The following is a 14307-nucleotide window of genomic DNA, read 5'->3' on the forward strand; positions in this document are numbered from 1 at the left end:
CTGTTGTCCCACGTAAGGCGACAGCAGCCCAGGAGCTAAACACAATTTCACAGCATAGTGCTACTGTGATCAGTGGGTGAAGGAGAGGCTGCTTGAAAGATACCAGAGTAGCCTTGTGGGGCTCCTGCAACTTCATTATTAACACAATATTATCACACAATATTATTGTGTGAGCTTTTTTAATATTTCAAAATTTATCTTTAAAATCTCTAAGTTTTGATGTTATTTACATCTCCCCTATGGCTCCCCCGCATCCCAATTATGATTTTTTTATAATTAAACCAACAGTGTGCTGATAGAAGAAAAGTGGAAGCAGCCCTGTTTGCAATTTATTTCTAGTTTTAAGGGAATGTTTGGCCAATTTCCCCGGACAGATCTTTTCAGTCCCATCCCCTCAGAAAGCCTGCAAGAAGACAGTGAACGCAGAAGCAAGGCTACTCTGCCATTCTTTGTCCATCTTTTGTCCTTTCGCCTTACTCAGGACCCCCTGGAAGGACTTACCTTGACACCCAAAGTAACTGCTCTTTTCCAAAGCAAAATATCCATCTTCGCACGTGTCACAGGAATCACCGCCGACGTGGGACTTACAGTGACAGTCACCATCTAACTGCAGAACAATGAGCGGATGACAAAATTTGGTGAGACGGCAGAATCTGCTAATCTTCAAGCTTTCAAACTGGCTCATTGTGTCATAGGAAGCAGGGTAGCCGGGATCTGAAAGCTTCCATGAAGATGGCACTAACACCCTCCTGCAGAAACCCCACAATTAACTGCTAGTATATTCGACCGGCATCCCGGGAAAAACAGGCCCACATTACCTGCCCGCACTCTCCAATTCCGCTCACGGTTCCCGCCACGTAGCATTGGCATTCTGGGAAGATAAGAGAGCATCCTTGGACCAAGGTTACAAAAAGGACAGTTCCGGCTCTGGGAACAGGACACACCAGCAATCCTACAATCACTTTCTAGCATGTTTCAGCAGAACTCCACTTTGCACCAGTCAGGCCTAAAACTGAATTGCTTTCTGGGGTCAGCAGAACCCAACAGCCAGATCAATACCATCTACCTACAAGGAGTACTGGTTTGTTCATGACCACTCATAAAAGACAAAAGCTGCAACATCATGGGATTCTTACATGATTCTAAGGTCAAGGTCATTATCGATAATGCTTTCATGAAAATATACCCTATTAAAAGATATTCACTCCACTTAGCCGTCTTAAGCTTGGTGTTTCCAAGTTCCTATACTGGCTTCAATCTAAGCATAAAATGAAAATAAAATTAAACCGGGAAGTGTGGATTATAAAAACAAGGTGGAGAAACCATTTATCAAGCAGCTGCCTTCTCAAACATGATACATATGGAAACAGGATATAAATCCCTTGCTGAGATTTTGAAAATGACAGAAGTTCTGCCAAAAGTGGGGGGAAAAAAAATCAAGACGTTTATACAGAATTTCAAACAAACTGAACAGATTAAATCAATAGCTCTTTTGTGAGTTTAGTCATTGAGGTAAAGAAAATCAAGGGGAAGTTACAATATAGTAAAATATTGTTCGCAGGAAACGTCACCTGAACATCCACTGGGGTTTTCTTTGGCCAGATTCCAATATAATGGTTTGCAGATGCTACAAGTAGGGCTTTCAACATGAAGCTTGCATCGGCAATGCCCCTTTAAAAGAAAATCAAACTAATGCTTGACATCTCAGAATTAAGAAGGTTTCCAAACAAGTGTTCTGAACAAAGCTTGTCACAGAAATATATTTTGGTCACGAAATGTAAATTAAGTGTGTCCAGGCAGAATAAAAGTACTGGGTTGATTTCAACAGTCTGCTAATTGATTTTGTTTTATTATTTATTTATTTGTTACACACATAAACCATATACGTGGTTAAAGCAAAATTGGAAAATTCAGAAAAAGAAAAAAAATTTTAACGACTCATTGATAACACTGTCTTTATTTGTTGATTCTGTTACAGCATGGACTATAAATCTTAACGGAAAATATCTGAATATCTAACATGCTGAGAGGTAGTAGAAAATTATGTTTATCTGCAAGTGTGTCTATAATATGCCAGAGTCACTGCCTTGCTTAAACATCGTGAAGCCCCATAGTGAAAAGGCAAAATGTCTCTCCCCTTTCCCTCCAGGGCCTGGAGTTCTAGCTTCTCCAAGCTCTGAGGCCAAGAAGACAGATCATTTCTAAAGTGCTTAGAAAATGAATCAGAATGCCATGGTATTGTGCTTGGCGTAATAGCAAATAAATTGCAATGACTTTGTACACAGCTTAATGACGTGTGTACTGGCCTCTGATTTTCTTAATTTTAATTATGTATGACAGGCTTATGTGCAGGTTTCCAGGGTGGCAACGCCCTCAGAGTAACGCTAGGACTCTGCAATTCAAAGTTTAAATAAACCGTATTCTTTTGTTTTGGGCAGAAACTCACAATATCACATATGCACTTTGAAAAAGAGCAGTGGTCTCTTCAAGCTATTTGGCCTCAGGTCTTATTTTAATGTACTTTTAATTTCAGGAAGCTCCCAAATGTGTCGGTCTCAAATAAGTATCAGAACAATAGTTAGAATCGCAACCCTTTTACAAGCCTCTACTTACCAAACTGGAGTCCAGGGTTCCGGCTGGGTCACAGACACTGCTGGAGCCTGTATATGATTTAGAAGTGGTGTAAATGTCTGGGGTTTTAATGTTTGTTTGTCCCTTTGTTTTGATGTTTTGAGGGTTTTTTTGTTTTAAGTTTTACTTGTTTTTAAAACTAGTGCATCTACCTTTGTATTTTTTGATAGATGGGTGGCAAGGACTTTGCATATAATTCAGAAAAAGACACCTTGAACAATCCTCATGGTCCTTAATCCCCAAATCACCCCTTTGGCCACCGAACAACTCTCTTCCCTGCCTACTACTAAAAGTTCACTTCCACCTGATAACAAAGGAGACGGGGGAAAGGAGTCTAGAATTTTGAACATCCTTAGGGTTATCCAGAAGAGGGCAGTATTGTACCAAGAGATTTTTTAATGGTCCAATTAGATGTCACAGAATCTGTAAGTCTATGTTTTAGTTACTCAAGACAATTCTTTAACTCTCACAGACCCCTTGTTCTCCACCTGTATTAAAATTATTTCTAAAATTAATTAATTTGCTTTCTTGCCTTAGTCAATAGAGTATTACAAACCCAATGTCATAATCTCTTTTCAACAAATTAGGGTCTTGCAGTGTCTCGGCGTTACTATCACACGGCGTTAAAAATGAAGAGGGAACTCCCTGGCGGTCCGGTGGTTAGGACTCGGCACTCTCACTGCCGAGGGCCTGGGTTCAATCACTGGTCGGGGAACTAATATCCCACAAGCTGTGAGGCCCCAAAAAATAAATAAATAAAAAATAAAAATGAAGAGAGTTTGGGTAAGCCTGCTCTGAGCCTTTTTCAAATAATTTAAATAAACCCATAATATGATCTTGTTTTCTTACACGTTGCTCCCTAGGCTTTTTGCCTTTATTGTCTCCTCTCTTTGTTTCAACTTCCCCCTTGATGATATTCTCTCTCTGTCTCTTCCATTTTTTTCTTTTTACAAATTTATTTATTTATTTTTGGCTGAGTTAGGTCTTTGTTCCTGCACGCGGGTTTTCTCTAGTTGCGGCAAGTGGGGTCTACTCTTCGTTGCGGTGCACGGGCTTCTCACTGCAGTGGCTTCTCTTGTTGCGGAGCACAGGCTCTAGGCATGGAGGTTTCAGTAGTTGTGGCTCACGGGCTCAGTAGTTGTGGCTCACAGGCTCTAGAGTGCAGGCTCAGTAGTTGTGGCGCATGGGCTTAGTTGCTCTGCGGCATGTGGGATCTTCCCGGACCTGGGCTCGAACCCCTGTCCTCTGCACTGGGAGGCAGATTCTTAACCACTGTGCCACCAGGGAAGCCCTCTGTCTCTTCCTTTTTTGATGCTCCTGAATTCTTCTGTAACAAGCCAACACAACCTTCCAGCTCCTTGTTTCTTTCCGACCTGGCCCCGCCCAGCCCTTGGCTCCTCCCCAAGCTGCCCAGTGGCCCCATCCAGCTCCAGGGAACTTGTCCTGGCTGACCAGCCCCTCTGCCCACTGCTCAGCACTTCCTTCCACTCCCGACCCCGGGGAGGTGAGGACACCCAGCCTGGGACAGCCTCCCTCTCCAGGGACCTCCAGGCCTTCTCCAAAGTGAGCAGTCCCCTCTGACTGCTGGCTACTGTTGCCACCGGCAAGAAAGCCTGATCTCTTGAGGATTCTGGTCAGCGAGGTTCTGGGGAATCAAGTTGGAGCTGCAGCTCTGTCTTCAGATGGTTCCGTGCCAGGCTCCAAGCGCCATCAGGAGCAGGAAGGGGTGTGAGAAAACCACAGTCTCCTGACGCAAAGTCTGGGTCAGCCTTTCACAAACACCCGCTTCTCAACAGAGAAAGGGTCTCTGAAAGCAGCAGTCAGGAGCTACTTGCCACTGGGGCCTGCACACTCCGGGGGCACAAGGAGATTCCTGGGCATCTTTTTTTTTTTTTTTTTTTTTTTTTGCGGTACGTGGGCCTCTCACTCTTGTGGCCTCTCCTGTTGCGGAGCACAGGCTCCGGACACACAGGCTCAGCGGCCATGGCTCATGGGCCCAGCCACTCCACGGCATGTGGGATCTCCCCGGACCGGGGCACGAACCCGTGTCCCCTGCATCGGCAGGCGGACTCTCAACCACTGTGCCACCAGGGAAGCCCATCCTGGGCATCTTTGGTCTGTGCCCTGAGTCACTGAGCCCGGCACACTCTCATCTCTCGTATCATTGCAGCCATGAGGACCGACCCAGGACAGTGTTTCAATCCTTGGCTCACTCTTTCCAAACTGAAGAGACTCTGGTCCACCTCACTCCCCGGCCCCTCACACCTGGGCTGATGTGGGATGACACCATCCCCCAGGAGGCCAGTGGCAGGCAAGAGAGGGGAGCAGAACCCCAGCAAAGCCCTGCTCTGCCTGCCTGCAGGGGGACCTGTTAGAACACCTGCAGGAAATTACGGAGCAGACACATCGGTGCCGCCACCCAGGACCAGAGAGAAGCCACTTTGCCTTGGGAAGGGAGACAAGAATGCTCAGCTCAGCTAAAAGGGGTCACCTCTGCCACACTGCTACACAGAGAATTGACATGCAAATCAAGAAACACAAATTTATGGGGACTTCCCCAGTGGCGCAGTGGTTAAGCCTCCATGCTCCCAGTGCAGGGGGCCCAGGTTAGATCTCTGGTCAGGGAACTAAATCCCACATGCATGCCACAACTAAGAGTTCGTATGCCACAACTAAGAAGCCCGCGAGCCACAACTAAGACCCAGTGCAACCAAATAAATATTTTTAAAAAAAAGAGAAAAGAAGAAACACAAATTTATAGCACATGAAATAATTTTTAAAATTTTAGGAATAAGTCATTTTCAGATTTCTTTTAAGATGTATAACTGGTATACCCATTTTCAATGGACTCAAATTGGGGAGGAACCAGGCAGATTAGGGTCAAAAGTGTAGCAGTGACCAGTGGTGGGTCTGCAGGGGTCTGCAGGTTTCTTTGGGATGCTGCCCGCACATACTTCAGAGAGGAACCCGCCCTCCGGCATTCTGATGTCTTCCCTACCTTGGCAGTGGGGGAAATCAGAGGCGTCTGAGAGACACCTGTCACACCGTTGTCCTGTGATCCCCGGCTGACACTCGCACTGTCCAGTCACTGGGCTGCACAGCGTCTGGTAGGAGCCAAGGGCTGAACACTGGCAGGCTGGATGAAAAGACCTCAATAAGACCCAGGGCAGGGGGGCACAGGACCCGGATAAGAGTATGGAGGCGGGGCCAGACAGACCCAAATGCAAGTTCCAACTCCACGTCTTATCGGACATGGAACTTGAAACAAGTCGCTCGATTGCTCTAAGCCTCAGTTTCCCCTTTCTTAAATGGGAATAATATTAGCATCTACTTGATAAGATTGTTGCCAGGATTAGATAAAGGTAATACTTGAAAGAGCTGGGTTCAATGCCTGGCTCATACTGAGCAATCAATAAATGCTGGGGTTTTTCTGTTGCTAATTTCATACCGACCAAGATCGGCTGGTTGGGGATGAGGATTTGGGAGATGCTTCTTGCATTCAGTAACGGTGCTCATCAGAGGAAGACGCAGGGAACAGCTGATTGGGGACGTGAGTCCATGCAGAGGCCACATTAATTCTACATCCCACTGGGGATCAAATGCAAACCATTCCAGTCCAGATTGGCCTACAGTGATCCCCTCTCCTCATACTTAGTTTCTCAAGGTGAGGTGTAACTGAATAATCATGAAAAAAGTGATGCAGGCAGGGTTGGGAATAGACAGGAAAAGCATCTCAGGTTCCCTTCATCCCCCTCAAGCAGGTGACTAAACACGTATGGATGGAGAGAAGAGATTCTGGACATTCCCCTCTCTACCCCTTCCTACTGGGTCAGGTTCCTACCGGTCCCTGCAACTAACCTCCCACAAGGTGGCAGTTACTCAGCCTCACTCAGCACTCACTGCAAGGACCCGCTTCTGGGGAGAGGAGAGCGGTGGAAATGGCCCACTATTTCCTGAGCTGGAGGGCTTCACACCTTAAGAACTGGAAGGGACTGGAGAGATTATCTCGTTGAATTCCAGGGTTACAGAGTGAAGTTCAGAAGTTAAGTGAAAATGACTCTACTACCCAAAGCAATCTACAGATTCAATGCAATCCCTATCAAACTACCACTGGCATTTTTCACAGAACCAGAACAAAAAATTTCACAATTTGTATGGAAACACAAAAGACCCCGAATAGCCAAAGCAATCTTGAGAACGAAAAATGGAGCTGGAGGAATCAGGCTCCCTGACTTCAGACTATACTACAAAGCTACAGTAATCAAGACATCATGGTACTGGCACAGAAACAGAAATATAGATCAATGGAAAAGGATAGGAAGCCCAGAGATAAACCCACGCACCTATGGTCACCTTATCTTTGGTAAAGGAGGCAAGAATATACAATGGAGAAAAGACAGCCTCTTCAATAAGTGGTACTGAGAAAACTGGACAGCTACATGTAAAAGAATGAAATTAGAACACTTCCTAACACCATACACAAAAATAAACTCAGAATGGATTAAAGACCTAAATGTAAGACCAGACACTATAAAACCCTTAGAGGAAAATATAGGCAGAACACTCTATGACATAAATCACAGCAAGATCCTTTTTGACCCACCTCCTAGAGAAATGGAAATAAAAACAAAAATAAACAAATGGGACCTAATGAAACTTCAAAGCTTTTGCACAGCAAAGGAAACCATAAACAAGACCAAAAGACAACCCTCAGAATGGGAGAAAATATTTGCAAATGAAGCAACTGACAAAGGATTAATCTCCAAAATTTATAAGCAGCTCATGCAGCTCAATAACAAAAAAACAAACAACCCAATCCAAAAATGGGCAGAAGACCTAAATAGATATTTCTCCAAAGAAGATATACAGATTGCCAACAAACACATGAAAGAATGCTCAACATCACTAATCATTAGAGAAATGCAAATCAAAACTACAATGAGATATCATCTCACACCAGTCAGAATGGCCATCATCAAAAAATCTAGAAACAATAAATGCTGGAGAGGGTGTGGAGAAAAGGGAACCCTCTTGCACTGCTGGTGGGAATGTGAATTGGTACAGCCACTATGGAGAACAGTATGGAGGTTCCTTAAAAAACTACAAATAGAACTACCATATGACCCAGCAATCCCACTACTGGGCATATACCCTGAGAAAACCAAAATTCAAAAACAGTCATGTACCAGAATGTTCACTGCAGCTCTATTTACAATAGCCAGGACATGGAAACAACCTAAGTGTCCATCATCGGATGAATGGATAAAGAAGATGTGGCACATATATACAATGGAATATTACTCAGCCATAAAAAGAAACGTAATTGAGCTATTTGTAATGAGGTGGATAGACCTAGAGTCTGTCATACAGAGTGAAGTAAGTCAGAAAGAGAAAGACAAATACTGTATGCTAACACATATATGTGGAATTTAAGAAAAAAAAATGTCATGAAGAACCCAGAGGTAAGACAGGAATAAAGACAAAGACCTACTAGAGAATGGACTTAGGATATGGGGAGCGGGAAGGGTAAGCTGTGACAAAGCGAGAGAGAGGCATGGACATATATACACTGCCAAACGTAAGGTAGATAGCTAGTGGGAAGCAGCCGCATAGCACAGGAAGATCAACTCGGTGCTTTGTGACCCCCTGGAGGGGTGGGATAGGGAGGGTGGGAGGGAGGGCGACGCAAGAAGAAAGAGATATGGGAACATATGTATATGTATAACTGATTCACTTTGTTATACAGCAGAAACTAACACACCATTGTAAAGCAATTATACTCCAATAAAGATGTAAAAAAAAATTATATGTATTGTAGACATGAAAAAAAAAAAAAGTTAAGTAACATGTCTGGCCAAGGTCACCAAATTAGCCTGTAGCAAAGGGCTTCAGTCTCCGGGGCAGACACATCCAGATTCAAGTAACAGCTCTGACACTTAATAGCTGTGTGATCACGGGCACGTTGCTTAGCCTCTCCAAGCCTCAGTTTCCTCCTCTAGAAACGAGCTGATGACAGCACCCACCCCATGAGATCACTAGAGAGTCAGCAGCCATACAAGAAGGGCAGTGTGCGCAGTGTTTGCTCAGGGAGCACTCACTCTTGCTAACACTACTGTCGTGATCATCCGAGTCCCCCAGTGCTTGGGATGTGCTCTGTGCTGCACTAATGGGAATCAGTGGATTAGTATTCCTGACTTCCAAATTTATATTCGGTGTATGCAGTTTAAAAAAAAAAACCACTTAACAATACACACACACACACACACACACACACACACAACCTTGTTTGCAAGGTTTCAAAATTTCCACACTTGTTGAGGCCTTGGGAAAGAAAAGATGAGATAACGTGCCAATTCCAGTGATTTCTTTGCAGGCATCCTTTGGATCTGTAAAGGCCCACATCGTTAAGCCTTGGGGCACAGAGCTCCCACAGGGACGAGACCATGCCATTTTCGTTCTCTTTGACAGCGCTAGGCCCAGGCCCGTAAGCGGTGAGTTACTCTGATAGTGCTTTTCTGTGCTAATAACAGTGGTAGCGTTTACCCGAGTTGTCACTAGAATCACAAAATAAACTCACTGCTGGAAGGGGGTGTGGCTCGTTTTCTCATTTACAAGTTACCTGGGACGTCAACGGGCTCTGTGACTTGTTCTGAGAGGCCCAGTTAGGAAGTGGCAGGCCTAGGAGCACTTACCATCCTTCCGCCCTCCTATGTTACAGGCATCCATCCAGCAGACCCTGATTGAAGCTCTATTGTGTTCTACGGCCCCGTGACCAGGTGTCAGGGTGGAGGCAAATATGAGAAACACCCATTCCCATCAAGCTGGAACTCCAGGAGAGGGGCTAGAGCATCACTGACATGGTGCCGAGAAACTAAACATAAGACAGAGGAAGAAACGGGCCGAGTGCCACTCAACCAGCTCTTGGCAGGCAGCAGGACAAGGACTCAGCTCTTCTGCCGTCTAGGTCAGCATTCCTTCATGGCCCCATGTTCCCTGCAGGCCTGTCTGCAGAGATCAAGTCCCTCCCCGGGGTCAGATTACTGAGGAAACGTTCTTGGGCCTTGTGATGGTTAATGTTTTCATGTCAGCTAGGCTATAGCGCTCAGATGTTTGCACAACACCAGTCCAGATGCTGCTGTAAAAGCGTTCTGTTAGACGGGACAAACATTTAAATCAGCTGACCATGAGTAAAGCAGGTTACTCTCCACGAAGTGGGTGGGCCTCATCCCATCAGTTAAAGACCTTAACGAGAAAAGCGGGAGGTCCCAGAGGAAGAAGAAATTCCGCCTCCAGAAGGCCTGTGGGCTCCAGCTGCGGCATCAGCTCCTTCCTCGTCTCCAGCCTGCTGCCCTGCAGACTTTAGCCTTGTCCGCCCCCGCAATCCGGGAGCCGAGTCCTTAAAATAAATCTATCTGTCTATCCCCACATCTATCTATCTATACAGACACATATCCTGTGGGTTCTGTTCCTCTGGAGAACCCTAACACAGGTTCTTTCTGCTATTCTTCCTTTAAGGAAAGTGAAGGCAGAGAGGAGACACTCGTGCAGGCAGTCGGGGTAGCCGCAGCAGGAGCCTGGAGCACAGAGGCGGCAGCTCCAGCCAGCATCACGTGGGTGACACCGACCCTGACTCCCAGGGCCAAAGGGGTTTGTCCAGGGAGCCTCAGGAGACGGAGTTACACTTCAGAAGTGAAAACAAAGATGCAGCCTTAAACGCAGGTACGTTATTTTAAATCCTGAATGCCTCAATCGGGCATCACACTTCGCATTTCAATCCAACTATCAGTAGAGTTGCCAGATCTCAAACCCGAACCCCAACGTTGGCGGCCTTTTCTCACTCTTGGAAATACTATAAGCCTGTGTGAATATCTTAATTCTGCGCTTTGTTTTGAGCCAGGTTCTTCGGAGTTCCTGGAGTATTTTCTTCTCGCCTGCTCCTCACTGTGCTTTTACTCTAAGACACTTTTATTCCCAAAGAGTATTAAAAAAAAAAAAAGATAATAAATGTCCAGGGAATCAGGGAGCTTCTCTGCTGTGCTCCCCCCAAATCTTCCAGCATCAAGCACAGCCCTGGTCCCTAGTACATGCCAAACAGATGTTTGTTAAATGAAGGGATAAGAGCTATTGAAATGCTCTTCCGGGTCCAGCCCTGTAGTTCTACAGATGTGCATTCTCTCCTTGACCCCTGCAGCGCTGCTGTGAGAGGTATTGCTCTGAGGGATGCCAGCTTCTTCCCCTGCAGTGAATAAGCTCACAGAGTGAGGCGACAGTCCTAGACAACACAGAAATTGCAAGGGAAATAGAGCTCCTTATTGTTTCAGGGGTGTTCTCGTCGCGCGTGATGTTAGAGCTTTTCCTTCTGTTGGAAAAGCAGCCTGGCGCCTTCTCTGGCGCTCTTCACTCACAGCCGCAAAGCCAACATTTCAGTTCCACGACACTTAGCACCCTCCACTTCTCTGGCTAACTGGGCTGAGAGCAGATCAGATCTACAGAAAATCCCAAGGCTTCTTCCAATCACCTCAATGCTCTCAGACACACGCTGAATTACAGAGCAAAGGGCCCGTTCAAAGCAAAATTGCACAGAACTTGGCCCAGCCCTACGGATTTTGTTTTCCCCCTTGGAAAGGCCGGGAGGGCTCTCCCGGGAGCATCCCAGGTCAGAAACTTTCCCCTGCTGTGTCTTCTGCCATCTGCCGGTGCATGTGGCTTCTTCCCGGGGCCAGTTTGTCGGATTCAAGAGAATATGCTGACACGCAGAAGGAGGTTAATCTTGCACTGGCAACATATGTTGCCAGGACTTTTCTAAGGAAAAGTCTGCAACTACAACCCAGAGACTAGAGCAAACTCCAATGGGGACAGTTCGGGCCCTGGGCCACTGCGGTTTGGGGGCAGCTGCACGTTGAGTGCCTTCAGTGCCAAGTCATGGGAGGGCCGCTGTCTCCACACTCCCACCCTCCTGGCCTCTGTTCTAAGTGCTGACTAGTTGCGACTTAGCAAACTGCACCAGAAAAAAAAAGGGGGGGAGGAGGAAGGAAAGAAGAGGAAGAGAAAGATGAAGGATAGGAAGGCAGGAATGACGACAGACAGGACGGAGAGGAGGAAAAGGGAACAGTAAACCCCCAAAGGACCAAGCTTCCAGAGAGTCGCAGTGTGTTTTGTGGTTGCCCATAAAGAGCTAAGTCAGACGTCAACACAAACGTAAAACTGAAATACACAGAGACAATTCTCTATGTGGCCTCACATCTACGATTTGACTTTCGGCTACAAGAAAGAAAACTGCAGGGCACTTGAGTGAGTCAAAAATAAACTGAGGGCTTCCCTGGTGGCGCAGTGGTTGAGAGTCCGCCTGCCGATGCAGGGGACACGGGTTCGTGCCCCGGTCCAGGAAGATCCCACATGCCGCGGAGCGGCTGGGCCCATGAGCCATGGCCGCTGGGCCTGTGCGTCCGGAGCCTGTGCTCCGCAATGGGAGAGGCCACACCATTGAGAGGCCCAGTACCAAAAAAAAAAAAAAAAAAAAAAAAAAAAAAAAAAAAACTGAGAAGGAGATGGCCTTGTGCTTAAAGTCTGGAGTAAATTAAGTTAATGTAAAACATAAACGCTGGACTGCAGTTGGCAAGCACAACTGAGAAGGGTTTTAGACTTCTTTTTAAGAAGACTTTTAAAAATTTTAAAGCAATATAGAACAAAGCCACACACACATTTTTTGGCTGGAATATACCAGACCATCTGATGTAGCATTTGGGGCCACACTGGTTTGATTCTAAAATTCCAGGGGCCAAGCAATCAACTTCATCTAAGAAAGATCACAAAATACTGGGTCAGACCTTGATGCTAGACCAGATTCAGATTTCAGCATGTCTGGGCTTCAGCCACTGGCTTCAACGCTGCCCCCGAGGAAAAAATTTAAAAGATCACAAAAGCTGTTAGAAAAAGCAAGCACTAGAGAAGGGAGACCATCGCTGACAGAATGTAGGAGCACCCCAAACGCTTCCAGAGCCTAATGGTTCAAATCTGGAAGAACAAACTTTAGGGCACACCTCTACGCCCCGCCGGGAATGAGGCTGCCCTGAACCTTCTCCTCCTGCTTTTGTCCGACAGACCTCGTTTTCACTACTCTTAACCTTGCCTGCTCCCCACATAAGTCCCTCTAGACTTGGCCCCTAGTGGACCCTGAGGTGGAAGGCCTCCATCCCGTCTCCCTCCTGCGAGTTCTCCTTCATTTGGTCAATGAGAGATTCAGTGCCTCCAGCTTAAAATAGAAATGTAAGCACCCCCAACTCGTGCTCCAAAGCTTCATTATTTGGGACATCTTTCAACAGAAACAATATATGTACAAGGACAAGGTGACCACACCAGACCATAGCGCCAGCTCAGCACTGAATCTGCCTCTAGTATGATCATACAACTCCAACATAAGCATCACCTGTACTGAGGTTTCCACAGGAAATGCGCTGGGCATTCCAAATTCTAATACAGAACTTCTCTGGTTGAACTCAAGGCAGGGAAACAAAAGATACCCCTTCCTTTCCATACCCTTCCACCTGCCAGGTGACCTAAATCTCTGGGCAGGGACTGCCGAGAGCTTCTGTGGCCCGAGAGGCAGAGGTTGAGAAGTGGGGCAGAGGATAGAGGTCCAGGACATGTCAGGGGATGAGGAGGAAAAAGAAGGGCTTGGGATATGGCACACAGGCATCTATGCAGACAGGGAGATCAACCAGGATTGAGGCTACAGGCTCTTAAAATGATGTAGAGGGAAGTATGAGGCAGAGAAAGGAGGGTTAAAGGAACAGCAGCTACCGTACAGGTGAGCGCTTCCCGGGCTCTGAGAATTTTACACATCAGTACACACGTAACCCACACAACATGTCACAGGGCGGGCGCTATTACCAGGAAACTGAGGAACAGAGGGGGTAAGAACTTGCTCAAGTTGATAGCTAGTGCGAACCTGGTTCTTCGCCACTTTGTCTCCTGCTTCGGGGAGGGACCTTCCCGCTCCTGCCCCACTCTCCCAGCCCCTCAGCGTGGCCGCCCTCATGGGTGACGTGCCTCCGCGCCGATGCTACCCGCCTCCTGTGCTCAGAGGCTGGAAGCTAGAAACAGCACTTCCCAGATTCTCCTGGCGCTGGGCTCTGGGTGCCAATCGGGTTTTGCAAATAACTACTTGAATAAGATTAGAAAGGCTGAGCATTTCTGCTGCTGTGCCCTGGCTGGCTTCCTGGGGGCCCTGGATGGCCATGGAGGCAGAAGGACCGCGGTCCCCCTGTCCCTGAGCTGCATCGCAGGAGTCTGGGCTTGACACAAGGAGCCTCCTTGGAAGCCCAGCCTGGAGCCTAACTGAGTCGGTCAGCACCTAATAACCCACAGCAAGTCCCTGCTGGGTTTAGTTCCGGCCCTGAACCCTGACTGATCACCTTCCCTTCTTCTCTCCCCTCGTTTTCCCTATGACCTTAGCCACCGAGGAGAACAATGGCAGGCAATGGGAAGGAGGCGGAGGAGAAGAACGGGGGCAAATTCATTCATTCATTTGCCGGTCACCCAACATTTACCGCACACCCATCATGCTCTAGGGACTGGGCCAGACTCCTCCCCTTCCCCTCCGGCGCCTTCAGTGACTCTTGCTAGGATGGGGGACCAAGAGGCGAACCAAGTCTGTGGCTCTGTGTGTGCCGTTCC

The 14307-nt window shown here is 47.0% G+C and overlaps 1 protein-coding gene across 4 annotated transcripts in view; it reads right to left on the reverse strand.

The window, feature by feature from the left end:
- Nucleotides 1-14307, reverse strand: part of LAMA3 (laminin subunit alpha 3) — a 241421-nt gene that overhangs the window by 135444 nt on the left and 91670 nt on the right. For 3 of the 4 annotated variants that reach the window (XM_082853207.1, XM_082853208.1, XM_082853209.1), the window contains 5 exons: nucleotides 5630-5767; nucleotides 2614-2660; nucleotides 1572-1671; nucleotides 819-871; nucleotides 502-607 (listed from right to left, as the gene is read on the reverse strand). In XM_082853207.1, the coding sequence (XP_082709333.1) occupies nucleotides 502-607; nucleotides 819-871; nucleotides 1572-1671; nucleotides 2614-2660; nucleotides 5630-5767 (444 nt within the window). Of the gene's footprint in view, nucleotides 1-501; nucleotides 608-818; nucleotides 872-1571; nucleotides 1672-2613; nucleotides 2661-5629; nucleotides 5768-14307 lie in introns of those variants that run through there. The other variant, XM_082853210.1, reaches the window with a different exon arrangement.

The sequence above is a fragment of the Leucopleurus acutus genome, assembly GCF_964270905.1.
Source record: "Leucopleurus acutus genome assembly, chromosome: 13".
NCBI classification, from domain to species: domain Eukaryota; kingdom Metazoa; phylum Chordata; class Mammalia; order Artiodactyla; family Delphinidae; genus Leucopleurus; species Leucopleurus acutus.